Below are 13,434 nucleotides of genomic sequence, written 5' to 3'. Positions count from 1 at the left end.
CACAAAACATCCAGGTAATACTCCCCCTCCCTGATGTACCGCAGCGTATGAAGTTGGGTCTCCAGCTCATCAATGCGGAGCTGGAGTTCCTCTAGCCTCAAACACTTACTGCAGCTGTAGGGATCTTCTACATCAATGGTGTCGACAAATTCCCACATCTCGCAGTATTGGCACATCGATGTTTCATTCACCCTCGCTTTACAGGCGTTCGCAGGTGAAGAAATTTGATTTTGGTTGCAATGCTTCCATTAATCACACTGGGAACACAGATGTGTGAATAATATAGGTTCAGCTTTCAAAAATGGGAGAAGAATAGGAAGAAATAATCATTCCCAAACTCTTAAAAACAGAATGTTCAATTAAAATGCATTTTTAGTGATATATTGTAATAAAGGAGCTGAATAGTTTTGACCAGGCTAAGGTTTAATAGAAGTTTATGCAGTCTTAAGACTTTCTATCCACACTGCATGCCAGAGGATGGTGTGGGAATTGTGGGAACTGCACTGTTCTTCCATCTTGTCATGATCATGGGCAGCAGTTCATGCTGTGGGAACTGAACAGTACTTCAGTAAAGTTTCTCATCGGTGCCAGGCTAAGCATGTCTGATCACACTGACCCATGAAGTCAACAACTTGAACACCTACATGTCTGTTTTTTTTTTAGTGATAAGGCTGTGTTGGTCGGGGTAAGAGCAGAATACTGGATCACCAAGCGTGTGAATAACTGTGACCCATTCCAGATATGTCCCTGTCAAAAATGATTTTAAAGGGTTTTATGCTTTGTATCTGTAGAACAGTCTGTCCCTTGACTGTTGTCCTCGTCTTAACGACAAGGTATTTCTCATAAATTGTGAATAAAGATATTCTGACACTCGCATCTCATGTAAATTATTCCAACAATAGTAAGGATGTTTAACCTTATTGAAATCTCATCATTGTCTTTCCATGTATTTCCATAATCATTTCCATCAGGAGGTATGCAGAGTAACATGAATCAAGAGTCTGATCAAACTCAAAGTCAAACCCTGATCACAATCCAAAATAACTACGGCTAATCTAAAGTAAAGCCGGTATGCTTGCAATTATTCCATGCCTGACTCAAAGGCATGATTGAAAACGCAGGGGAAAAAAAATACTTCCCATGTGTATAAACATAGCTATTGATCAGGGAAAGGGCATGCACAGTTATACTATGCAATTGGTGTACACCTGGGTCAAGTACCACTATTACCTTGCACAGTACCGCCCAACTTGAACCCAAATGTTTTATTAGAATATACATTAGACCTAATCTGAACCTAATGCATGTGGTACTATTGTGCTGGGATCACCTAGTCTGTAATGTTAGGAGCTAGCTTTCCCTTTGCACTGCCCAAGACAAGTAGGTTTATTGCCTTTAATAATCTCCTGTGCAAGAAAGAATTTGCAAAGATTACATTTTCACAGTTTGGGTCTTTAATTTCAACACCTAGCAATCTAATCTGACAGTTTAAACTGTGAGAACATTCTTTTACAAGTGCTTTAAGAATGGATAATCCGATACGGCCTGTCACCTGAAATAATGTCTGTTGCTCTGTTGACCAGCTAAATACTTCCATTAATTTCAGTTTTTAATCAAAAAGCTAATGCTTAATTCTGTTTCTTTTTGCTCAGTTGGTGTTTTCTTGTCAATATTAAATGTGACTAAAAGCTATATTGACAATCCTGAGCAATACCAGATTAACTCAGTAAGATACTAGAAAACACAGAGTGAAGACACTGCTTTTAGCGTATGCTGTATTTGACCATCTGTTCAACTTCCCATCTCTTAATATCATTCCTTGCTACTTATATACATGCAATTCATACTTCTTATTCCCATGGAATTTCAGATTTTCATGCTCCAATGAATAATAAAGTGGTGTAAAATCAGATGTTTCTTTTTCCACAATATGTTGGCACTTCCTCGTCCATTACTGTACCAGCCTTGCAAGTGTTGCATGAAACAGATGGACTTATAAGGCAGTTGTATTTAAAGGAAGTTTACCAAAGCTGAAGAGCACAGTTCATTTAAATTACACGCTTCATTTGTTTTCCCTCTGGATACTGCAGGTATTCCTTTAAACCAACAAATTCCACAAGTGGAGGTTCTAATTAACAATAGTCAGCAAAATATCTTTATTTTTTCACCACATTAGAAAGAACATCATTTCAGATGTTCTTAATAATGTACTTTGTACTTTTATGTACTTTTTTATTTTTTATGGGCACTTTGCCCCTGGCTATCTTCAGCCAAATAATCAGAGAGATTCAGACTCAAGTTCACACTTGAGTCCCGACTCTCTAATCTGGCTGGAAATGCTGGTGTCACTGGTGTGTGTATGGGTGTACCCAGGCTGCTGTATTCCTGGGGTCCAGCTGGGTTTCCCTGATAAGCTCTTCTTGGAAGCTGCCAGGTACTGTCCGTGGAAGTTGTTGCTGCCTGATGTGCCATTGAGCTGGGTGCCCTGATGTTGGGTGAACTTGCCATCGGTGGGTATGCCGTGTGCCGTGATCCCGTTATTGCCTGTGGATAAACCTATCAATGTTAATTGGGAGGCAATTAAATCACAACCTTTCACAAGCTGTGTGTCACAGATAATCTTGAGTCAGATTCAGAAACGGTATCACATTATACATGGTGAGCATGCTGATGTTGTGGTGCCATCATCCCCATTTGTGGGTGACCCATGAATGCCATGTGCCGCATCAGACTCTGCAACACCAATGAATTCATAGTGAGTAATTCATACAAAAGCATTATTAAAAGAAACGTTTTATAAATTCCACAAACTTTGATTAGGAAATTTTACCGGCTGAGAGAGTCTGTGGGCCCTTGTTAAGGCAAAGGCCTCCATGGAGTAGCTAACCCATTCGTTTTCAGGAATGTGGAACATCTCCTCTTAAGAACGCTGAGAATGTTTCAACCATCCTCTCGTGTGGTGTCTTTGGCTGTGCCACGGTGTTCATGGTGTCTTGTCGCCTTTCCCTGTTGCACGATCTGCAACAAAAGAGTACGATACAGGTAAGTAATTTTTTGGGAAACGAGGGAGAAAAATGGATGGAAGGGTGAGAAATCTGCTGATAATTCACCCAAAAGCACTTACTTCTTTGATCATCCGCTGACTTGCCTTTCTGGACTCTTCTTCCTCAGCCGCAGTTGTGCTGGAGCCTGCAGTGGGGATGGCAATGGTCTGTTTCCTCTTGCTGTGCTCCTGACTTGTTGGGGTGGTGGATCCAGAGGGTCCCTCAAGAGGATCAAGCTCATCCTCACTGGAGATGGCACGCTGTGGTTTCTCCTTGTATCACAAATTTTCAAGACCATCAGGACGTGGCAAGCCAGATTACAATCAAATTATCAATGTCATAATATTTTTTTTAAATAATCACCTTCTTGGTGCTCTGCCTCCACTCCACTCAAATGATATGGTTCTTTATAAACGCCCATTTATCGACTATCCACTGCTGCCTCTGGGTCACAAATTTACTGCCAGAGCTAGACTTGTGCAAACTGTGCAACAGCATGCCGTACCTTGTCCTCTGGCTCTTAAACCATTGGCACAGTTGGTCGGCTGTTAAAACATAGAATGAATGAAGATCAGTGTGGAACAAATTGTAATTTTAATTGTGATTGTAATTATAATGACAGAAATGCAGACAAACAACAAAGTTAAGTGTGTACTTACAAGTGCAGTCAGGGAACTCCTTCGCCTTGGTCTCAAGCAGCACGTACTTTGTTTCTAAAATGTCTGCTGTTTTTATCATACAGCTCAGGGTTGGCCTAATACCAATCTACCAAGTCCCCCCCTTGTTCCCTGCTGAAATCATATGGCTTGGTCACCATTTGCCTCTTCTTCTTGATCTCAACTGAGGCATCAGTATCCTCAGCAAAATCGGAATCCCAATCTATGGCAACAGCAGCAGGAGCAGCAGCTTTAGAAAATGTGGCCCTGAGAGGTGGTGCTGTGGCCATGAGCCCCCTCCATGTTCACCTCCATGGTCTCCTCCTCCTGGACCTCAATCTGCTGAACCTGGGTCTTCTCCTGCATGGTTGGTTTTCGTTGTGCCTTGCTCTTCTGATGAACCCTGCTTCCCTTGGGTGCCATTTTCTGATGGTCTCCATTGCAAGTGGAAAAAGTTTTGAAAGTTGGCGCTTTATATACCCTCATTATCACGTGGTGCGACGCTCAAATGGCGCATGGTGACGTATGATGACGCAAAATGAATTAGCTGAGGTCGTGACCGGGCGTCACCCGCAGGACAGCCTACGTCAACGTGCGACATAAGACACGTAGATGTCACGGAAAGATTTTGAACATTCCAAAATCCAGCGGCGGTAGGGAGACACCGCGTGTCATTACATGCATCACCCCGCGTAAAGCCGTGGCAACCTCTTTTCAGGCTGACGCCAAAAATGTTGCCCAAGTGGGACAGGCCCTTAATGTGGTTCTGTTTGTGGCTCATGCGTAATTACACATATTGACCTTGTGTAACCTGAAAGCAGCCATGGACCCACGGTCTACAGTAAACAACCTCCTTTGCTTTATTGCCATGAGTAACATACGCAGGCAACTTGTGGGACGATCAAGTGACAAGTAGTACGTAGTCTACAGCTCTAAACCCCAGGATGATAAACAGACGTTGATCAGTGGATTCTCAGGTTGCTAATATAGCAAAAATGCATTGCTGTTGAGCTTTGATTTTTGTTATCAGTTATTTAAAACATCAGCCTTCAGTCAATGGCACTCTGTCGAACAAACGGAAAGCAAGCCACTAAGTAACTATAATAACTTATCCTGATTGCAGTAAATGTCTTGTGGACCAAATCCCATTTGGACAGGCACATGGTTTAGAAGAGGGATATGGCCAAACATGGATTGGTGGGACTAATTTAGATGGGGCATCTTTGTCAGCATGGGCAAGTTGGGCCGAAGAGCCTGTTTCCATGCTGCATGACACTGACTCCAAGTCACCCCACAGCCTCCTTTGCTCCAGGGAAAATAAAGCCTAGCTTATCCAATCTTATCCCATATCTAATGTATTGCAAACATGCATGTGAATCTCCTCTGCGTTCTCTCCAGAGCAGCCATGTCCTTCCTGCAGTGTGTTGATTAGAATGTTGAAACACATTGTCTGGTTTAACCATGGTTTTGTAATGTTGGAACAATGTCCCTACTATAATATCTATAATAACATTGCCAATGAGGACAAGCGTCCCATTTCTGCACTTTTCCCCATTTTGTATGTGGTCTAATCTTGGTCCAAGGATGATCAATCACAACATTTATTGTATCTCCATAGGACAATGTTTGTTTAATTCTTGTGTAGTTTGTTTATAATAGAAATTAAAATGCGGTGTTCATTTGAATATTTGGAATAGTAGAATATTTATAATTTGAATATCATACTTCTCTTGTCCAAAATATATTTTGTTTTGAACATATTTTCTTTGTCTCCTCAGAGTTTCTGGAGTGTCTACAATAACATCCCTGCAGTGACTAGATTGTCTTTGCGTTGTAGTTACCACCTAATGAGAGGAGAGAGACGGCCGCTGTGGTAGGTAATTGGTTGTAGTAAATAATTTGTTTGGCTAGCACATGGAACAAAGTTTTTAATTCTGACAACAATAAACCGATGCCATTACCAATATCTAAAGCAATTCAGAGCACTAATCAAATACAACATTGCAATGCCTTAAAAGTGAATTTTTTTTGTGTTGTATTTTTCATAGGGAAGATGAGAGTAATGCCAAAGGAGGAATGTGGAAAATGAAAATTTCAAAAGAGCATACTGTAAGCATTTCAGAAAAGTAATAAATCACCCTTCTCAGTTAAAATATATATTTTTAAATAAGACTTTGCTGAAACTTGTTCTGCATCACCACCTACTGTTTGGAGTGTTGCTTGGCAGTTTAAATAGCATTTTACCATGAGTAGATTTAACACGTGACCAAATATTATAACAGGGATCTTGTCTGCGGTACAAGGTGTGTATTCTGCTTAAGATGTTTTACAAATTTTGTAAAGCTTTGCACATAGTGCAAACCACAAATGAAAGGGGAATTTTAAAGAAGGGATAAATTGGAACAGGATAGTTGAATTATCTGGAAGCAGAAATAGAGGTTTTTTCTGCAGCTCCCATGGAATAGAGATAGGAGATGCCAACTAATGCATTTAAATGGCTACCACTGCGGCATACAAAGCTGAATGGAAACTGATTATTGCAAATTAATTCCTTTCCCTGGGCCCCCAGACTCCTATCCCTCCCCTAAATACATATCAAAGAAAATATTCCACAAAACCTCAGGTATTTATCATTTTAATGTTTGTGCGGGGGTCCAGCTGTCTACAATTGACTTTTATCCAGAATGTTCTGAGGTCAAGAAAGAAAATTGTTCTTGTGGGAAACTGTCATTTTTTTTATATGTATGACTGCAGGGAAACAACATTTCGTTCAGACCGAAAGGTCTGAATGACAATAAAGGAATCTAATCCAATCTAATCTAATCTAAGCCATGGTAAAAGTTGAGTGTACTTGACCTAGCAGATACTTAGATGCTGCACATAAATATCTAAGCATGGGAATACTTTGCTTTATTTATTGATGTCAGCATGGCTTGTATATTGGTTGCACCCAGTTGCAATCTTCCAACTTGCATTCAGGGAGTATTGTCTGCATACATTTTTGGTTGAATTTGCTTTAAGGAGCTGAACAAAGCAGATAATCCGGCACGGCTCTGGAACCAAGGGTGCCGGAAATTCAGTGGTGGGTTTGTACTGCGATCGCGATGTGAGGCAGATGTAAAAACCTCATGTTGCCATTTGAGAATAAAGGGATTTATTGATCAAGCCAAGGAATCTTTATCTCTAAAATAACATGTAAAAGTATAATTTAATCACTAGAGCAGTTTGTGAAAGATTGCTGTGCACAAAATCATTATCCTGCTTCTTTTATTATTGTAATATAAATATTTTTTTAAACACTCATTGACTGTAAAGTATTTTAAAACAATTTGTGAAACACTCTTTGAAGAAGTAAATCTTTATTCTATCAAAGCTGTTTTTTATTGGCTGTGCATACATTTTTTTTAATTTAATATACATTATCAGTTCAATTTTTCTGCATTTATGCAAACAATAATTTTTGGCTTCATTCTGACTGCATTTTCATTTTGCTTAGATGATTAAATCTTTCGTATTTGAGCATCCATATTTGTAATTTCCTTAACAGTAGGTAATTTAAAAATACATTCCTAAGAGGAGTTCTTTATCTTTCTTGTGACAGCCTGCTGTTTGGAAAGAATTATTACTGGCCACGATTGGTGAACAGTTTGTAGATTGCTGCACTGTAGGTAAGATCAGGTTTATGGGTGACCATCTTACCTTTGCTACTTGTAATGATTTTGATTGTGTTAATCTGTTCAAGATTAGAAGCATGCATTTTGAGTGTTGTATATTCATTAGAAAACAAGATTGCCTCTTCCCTCATCTTAAATTGATGGGTTTTGGACCCTTGAAAAAGGACCTTCATTTAAAAAAAAGGTGTAAAAGAACAGCCTTTCCAAATTTTCCTGGATTATTTCACACGAGGAAGAAATCTTTTGATGGAGTGCGCAGTTACATATAAAATTGTACCCACTACCTCCTGCACCCTATCCACCCAAGGAAAAATGTAATCTTAGAAGGAAAATTGGCCACAGTTCCTGTTTCTGGTGAATCGTAAACTGTGTGCATGGACATCGAGAAGAGAGGAAAATAAAAATGATCTTCCCTAAACACATTTTTGCATTGTAACAACTCTATTTACTTTAGTGAGCTTTATGATTGTCTACTGTTGTCTATTTTCTGAGTTTTTGTGAAGATAAAAGCTACATTTCTCATAGATATACCCTACATTGTGGTGGTTCTTGTACAGCAGCATCATTAAATGATGATAGGTAAAAATGAACTCCCCTTCCTCAACAGTTTTCAAAGGAGAAACATTGCATAGTACAAAAAAAATGTTGCCTCCCTTTTAACCTCCCATGAGTGCTCCCTGTATAGCACCCAGCAAAAGTACAAAAGCAAACAGGTTAGTCATAACTTAGCTTTTATAATGATACCTGACATGCTGTCGACCCCATTGCCATCTGTTGTTCCATACTTGGGTATCCCACTGCTACCCTCCAGCTTTTCTGTTCTGATATGTCATCTTTCTTGTCAGCATTTTATTCCCCAGTCTGTTTCCTCCTGTGTCGCCTCCTTTCTCTTGCCCCCTGCCATAAATTCATTCCTAGATCTTCACTCGTGGCCAGTGAAGAGTATTGTGTATATACAAGTTGTTTTTTTTTAATACTTAAATTTTTATCAGATGATTTAAAAGTACCCATTTTGTATCCTGCGCCAATCATCTAACAGGGTAATATCACTTCTGTTACCATCAGCAATGGTACTGAAACGGTTTCATTTAAAAATAATTATCTTATCGTATGAATTCTCAACCAAAATAGCAATGATGCTTAAAAAGTTTATCTTAACCATTCCATCGCTTGACTGCTCAACATTATAGGAGATTAGTTTACAAATTTGGATGAGGGTATATTCATATCTGGGCAGCTGGGTGGTGCAGCGGTAGAGTTGCCGCCTTACAGCGCCAGAGGCCCAGGTTCGATCATGACTACGAATGCTGTCTGTATGGAGATTGCACATTCTCCCATTGACCGCGTTTGTTCTCCCCGGGTGCTCTGGTTACTTCCCACGCTCCAAAGACGTGCCGATTTGTAGGTTAATTGGCTTCAGTAAAGATTATGAATTGTCCCTGGTGTGTAGCGTAGTGCTGGGCTGAAGGGCCTGTTTCCGTGCTGTATCTCTAAACTAAACTAAAGTATTTTTAATTATATTTTGAATATTCGGCATGCAATACATTTCTTGGTTTTTTTTTCAAACTTAGAATATAATAATATATTCTATAACTTTGCTTATTTCAGATATTGCTTTATTTACACAGATGATGAGGTAGTTGGTGTCAGTGTCAGTGTTAGAGACCGTGAAGACATTGTTCAAGTTTGGAATGTAAATGCTGCTGGGGCAAATGAAGTAACTATTACACAAAAGATTTATGAGCTTGTCCCAAAAGTAACCTTCAAGGCAGTGTTTTATAAACGTAAGTATTCTGTCTAAAATGTCATGAAACTCTGCTTTTGGTTCAATCCTAACAATTTGCAGTTTATATTATAACATAAAAGTTATTTGTGTCTCACGTCAATTTTTTTTCTTCTGTCAAGGTTTTCTTTCTTCAACATTTTTCCGTTTAACTTTCATCTTAAATTTATCTTTGAATGCTGATTTGATTAATTTTAAAATATTTGTGAAGCAAGGTATCCAGTAAATATTTTGTAGTATCTTTAAAATAAAATATTAAAAATAAGCTGGAAGTACTGGTCCTCTCTGTGAACTAAACCCAGAGGTTTCTTATATACATAATTCCGATATGTATATGACGTGAAGATATCAGGGCAAACAGAATGGAGAATTATCATGCATTGTCAGTACCACTCCCACCCCAAGAATAAATTGAAGAATAAATTAATTTGATTAAAGCAAAGTTCTCTAACGTGTTTTGGAAAAAATCCTGAGTTCTTTGGGTGATTCACAAGAAATATTTACCAAATCAGACCAAAATACGTGTTCGAAGGTTACAAATTACACTACCTATCTTGTATGTTTTCCCCAGCTACATTTGTGACTATTCCATCATACTAGGTCTTTTAGCGTAGTCCAAGAACTTGGAACTATTTCCGAGGCCTTGCCTGTCCTAAGAACCTATTGAAAACATGAAAATCTAACTATGCAGTGTTCCCATCAATCTAAATAATTGTCTTTTTTTTTACAATGGCTTTATGTATTACTGTTCATATGAGGAAATTGAATGATAATCGATCTCCAGCTGTAAATGGTAGCTCATTCTATTTGTGAAATAGAACTTCATCCTTCATAAGAGGTTCATTCTTCATCCAATTGCATCTCGAATCTGCTGTGAGTTGGGACATCCCTTATCCTCTTATTCCAATTACTGTTAACAATGAGATACCAAATAAAAAGTACATTTCCATCAAATATAAAAAGGCATTTATTTCCCCAATGTTCCTTGAGTACAATGTAACACATTAGGCGAATATAACCTGATTCCTCAGTGCACATATTTAATTCTGGTCTTTTTCCTGTGGATTAATGTTAATAGGCTATTTATATTTGAGATTGACTTTTTTTTTAAATGTTGAATGATGTGACTTACATAATCTAACATTTTAAATTCTTACAGTTTCATAATGTAATTTAACTAGAATAATGCTGCTATCCACGTTTTTGTTTTACAGCTCATGTGGATCATCATGCTTTCGAACGTGGCCGTGCAAAGCCATAGCAATTTCACAGCAAATACTTCATTACAAGTGTTGAGATTGTAATTCTATGTAAAATTAGTGTCGGACTCTGATCACCGTGTGAATTCCAGTAGAACATTGATAAAATAGCAAAATCAGGTAACTAATTCTGAAAAACAGCAAGTGAAAAATTGACACTTTTGTTGCGAATGTGTGACTTGCAATAATTTCTGTATTAGGTTTAAAAAGAAAGGCAGATGTGTTTCTCCACTATTGATTTGATTTTCATTATTTTAATGTTAAGTTATTTTTTGCTTTTGACTGCATTCCTGTTTTAAGAATGAAAATTATGTTTTAACTGTTTGTACTGTATTTGACAGCATTACTAATGAGCACAATAGACCTGCTGCTTAATCTGAAAGAAAAATAATCAAAATAGGAAATGTTGATTCACACAAGTTGAAGTCAAATCTGGTTCATTGCCGTGTTCTTAATAGATCATAATTTGTTCCTTTTGGAATATTGATTGCACTGCATTATTATGGAAATCACCATAACTTTGGTTATGTGGTTGTCTTGCACTGATAGACACGTTTCCATCAGAAAGTAGTGCAAATTGTGCATAATTTGTTTTCTACTTCACTTTTTCATTGTACATCTTCGTATATTGACTGTAATTTTGCACACATTTAAGTCATAACATGGAAGTGCTGGCCCTCAGTGAATTAAGAATCTAAAGCAATAGCACGTGTGCTAGTTTACGTATATCACTTACTAAAATCTTAGTGGTGGTTGGTTAAGAAATGGTTGCAAATTATTGGTTTCAACACTAATTTAGCTGTCCACAATGAGCATGTGATGAAGAAGTTGGTTTTGCTGGACGCAGTATTTACTGTAGTCAATGCATTGGTGTTATTTGGGATTGTGTTTTTCACTACTACAGAGCCAAAGAATTCTAATACTGTTTTGAGAGCATTGGGGGGGGGGGGGGAAGGGGTGGGGGGGGGGGGGGGGGGGGGGGGGGGGGGTTTTGGACTGAAAGCTCCAAATCTTCAAATGCCACCGCAAAACAAGATAAAATAAGAACTGCACAAAAATATGGTATAAATGTGGGTGTTTACTACAGGAAATTCCACAGTGTATAAATTCGGTCATACTCCTAAAGCTGTTTTGATTTGCCTTGATACGTAATGCGATCATTATTATTCATCAGGATGAAACATTTTGAAAAGATCATAGGGGTTTCCCACATGTCATCATGATTACTGAACAATGAAATAATTTGTTCAATAAAATCAAGAATTCTGCTTGTCTGAACCCCCATATTGTGGAGACACATGCATTTCTGATCATCAAAAGTTGTATTATCTGTAAAGATGAAATTCCCATGTCTTTAGCCATGTTATAAATCACTGCATTTCAATCTCAATTTAAATAATCAACATCGTCATTGTAGCCATATGTTTTTCCCCTTGCATCCTTGTAAGTTAAAAACAGCAACATATTTGTAAATGTGAACCATACATTAGATTTTAAAATTTAATTTTACATGTATAACATCCATAGAAAAAATCTATAGTGCTGCATAATCCATATTACGTAGCATCAAATCATGACTTTGTGCATTTATACACGAAGAATCATGTTTTACTTGTGACAAAGCAAGATTCTTCAAAATTACCACAGTTTTCCTGCTGTCGTTTTTTGAGCACTGATTCTACAAAATACCAGTCTGCATTGTTTTTCCTCAACTACCCAGGTCTGCACATGTAAAATGGATTAAAGCACAACCTATTTTTATAGCATTCAGGATAAACTGATAAATCACAACTGTGAATAGTGTATACTTCAGTACATATGAAAACAAACTGATTTTTTACATGAATGAATGGATCACAAAAGCATTTTGTACTATTTTAACCTGTTTTTCATATAGGAATTGAAGTTTTGTGATGCCCAGATATAAATATTGTCTATCTCTAGGTATTTAAGACCAGATCCAATGCAAATCAGGTCAGCAACTGATGAATTTCAAATTGTATTTTCTTCTGACTGGAAAATAAAGATCTTTTTAAATGTATTAATCATAGCTGACTATTGCACTGTAACAACACCACGTCAGCTTAAACTATCCATGGTCAATGTTCTGAAGAATACATGATATTAAAGTCCAAAATTATTTTCTTTTATGTATAAATTCAGAAGGTGATAGTGTTATTTAGCATTGGTGGGTATCTAGAAAGCATTGTTTTATACTTTTTCTAGAATTAATTTGTTTAGAATGAAAATATAAATTGATATTTTAATTCCATTAACATGGGGATCAGAAGATATGACTTAAGAGTCTGACAGATGGTGTGAAAGGTGATTTAAAAGCAGACAATGTTGAAAACCATCTTTGACCTGAAACATGGTTTCTTTCTCCACAGATGCTGCCTGATCCACTAAATGGTTCCAACATTTTCTGCTTTTATATCTGATTTGCAGAATTTTTATGTTAAATTAATGTAAAAGCTGGTACCATGTGTGCTCAAGGTTATCAAAAATGCTACAGATTTGATATTTATATTTTGTAATCCTATTAGTACTGCCGTACCTGTATGCCATTTATGAATTTTGCTTGTTCATTTGGCATCTATTGAATAAAAAGAAATATGCATAACTGTGATGCTCTCACTTTCTGTGACTTCTTATAAAGGTTTGAGTTCAGAGATACAATGTGAAAACAGACCCTTTGGCCCACTGAGTCCACGCTACGTTAGTTCTATTCTGCACACTGGGGCCAATTTTACAGAAGTCACTTAACCTACAACTTTGCACATCTTTGCAATGTGAGGGGAAACCGAAGCAGCCAGAGAACCCACTGGGGTCACAGGGAGAATATTCAAATTCTATAGACATCCGTTGTCAGGCAGCAATGATACGGCTGCGTCACAAAAAATGTATCTTAGTCTTTAATCAAATACGATCACTAAACTTTCAGCTGTGCCGCAGCTGACAAGGATGGAGGTGGTTACGATGGTGACATTTGAGACAGGCACATTGGTATGCAAGGAA

The 13,434-nt window shown here is 37.8% G+C and overlaps 1 protein-coding gene across 1 annotated transcript in view; it reads left to right on the top strand.

The window, feature by feature from the left end:
• Nucleotides 1-13,045, top strand: part of eif4e3 (eukaryotic translation initiation factor 4E family member 3) — a 54,528-nt gene extending 41,483 nt beyond the window's left edge. The window contains exons 3-7 of the mRNA XM_033036713.1: nucleotides 5,479-5,573; nucleotides 5,749-5,809; nucleotides 7,302-7,368; nucleotides 9,003-9,158; nucleotides 10,372-13,045. Of these exons, the coding sequence (XP_032892604.1) occupies nucleotides 5,479-5,573; nucleotides 5,749-5,809; nucleotides 7,302-7,368; nucleotides 9,003-9,158; nucleotides 10,372-10,418 (426 nt within the window). The 3' untranslated portion in view covers nucleotides 10,419-13,045. The remainder of the gene's footprint in view (nucleotides 1-5,478; nucleotides 5,574-5,748; nucleotides 5,810-7,301; nucleotides 7,369-9,002; nucleotides 9,159-10,371) is intronic.
• Nucleotides 13,046-13,434: the final 389 nt, after the last annotated feature.

This window comes from Amblyraja radiata, chromosome 18 (genome assembly GCF_010909765.2).
Source record: "Amblyraja radiata isolate CabotCenter1 chromosome 18, sAmbRad1.1.pri, whole genome shotgun sequence".
In the NCBI taxonomy this organism is placed as follows: Eukaryota; Metazoa; Chordata; class Chondrichthyes; order Rajiformes; family Rajidae; genus Amblyraja; species Amblyraja radiata.
This window is presented reverse-complemented; position numbering and strand designations above follow the sequence as displayed.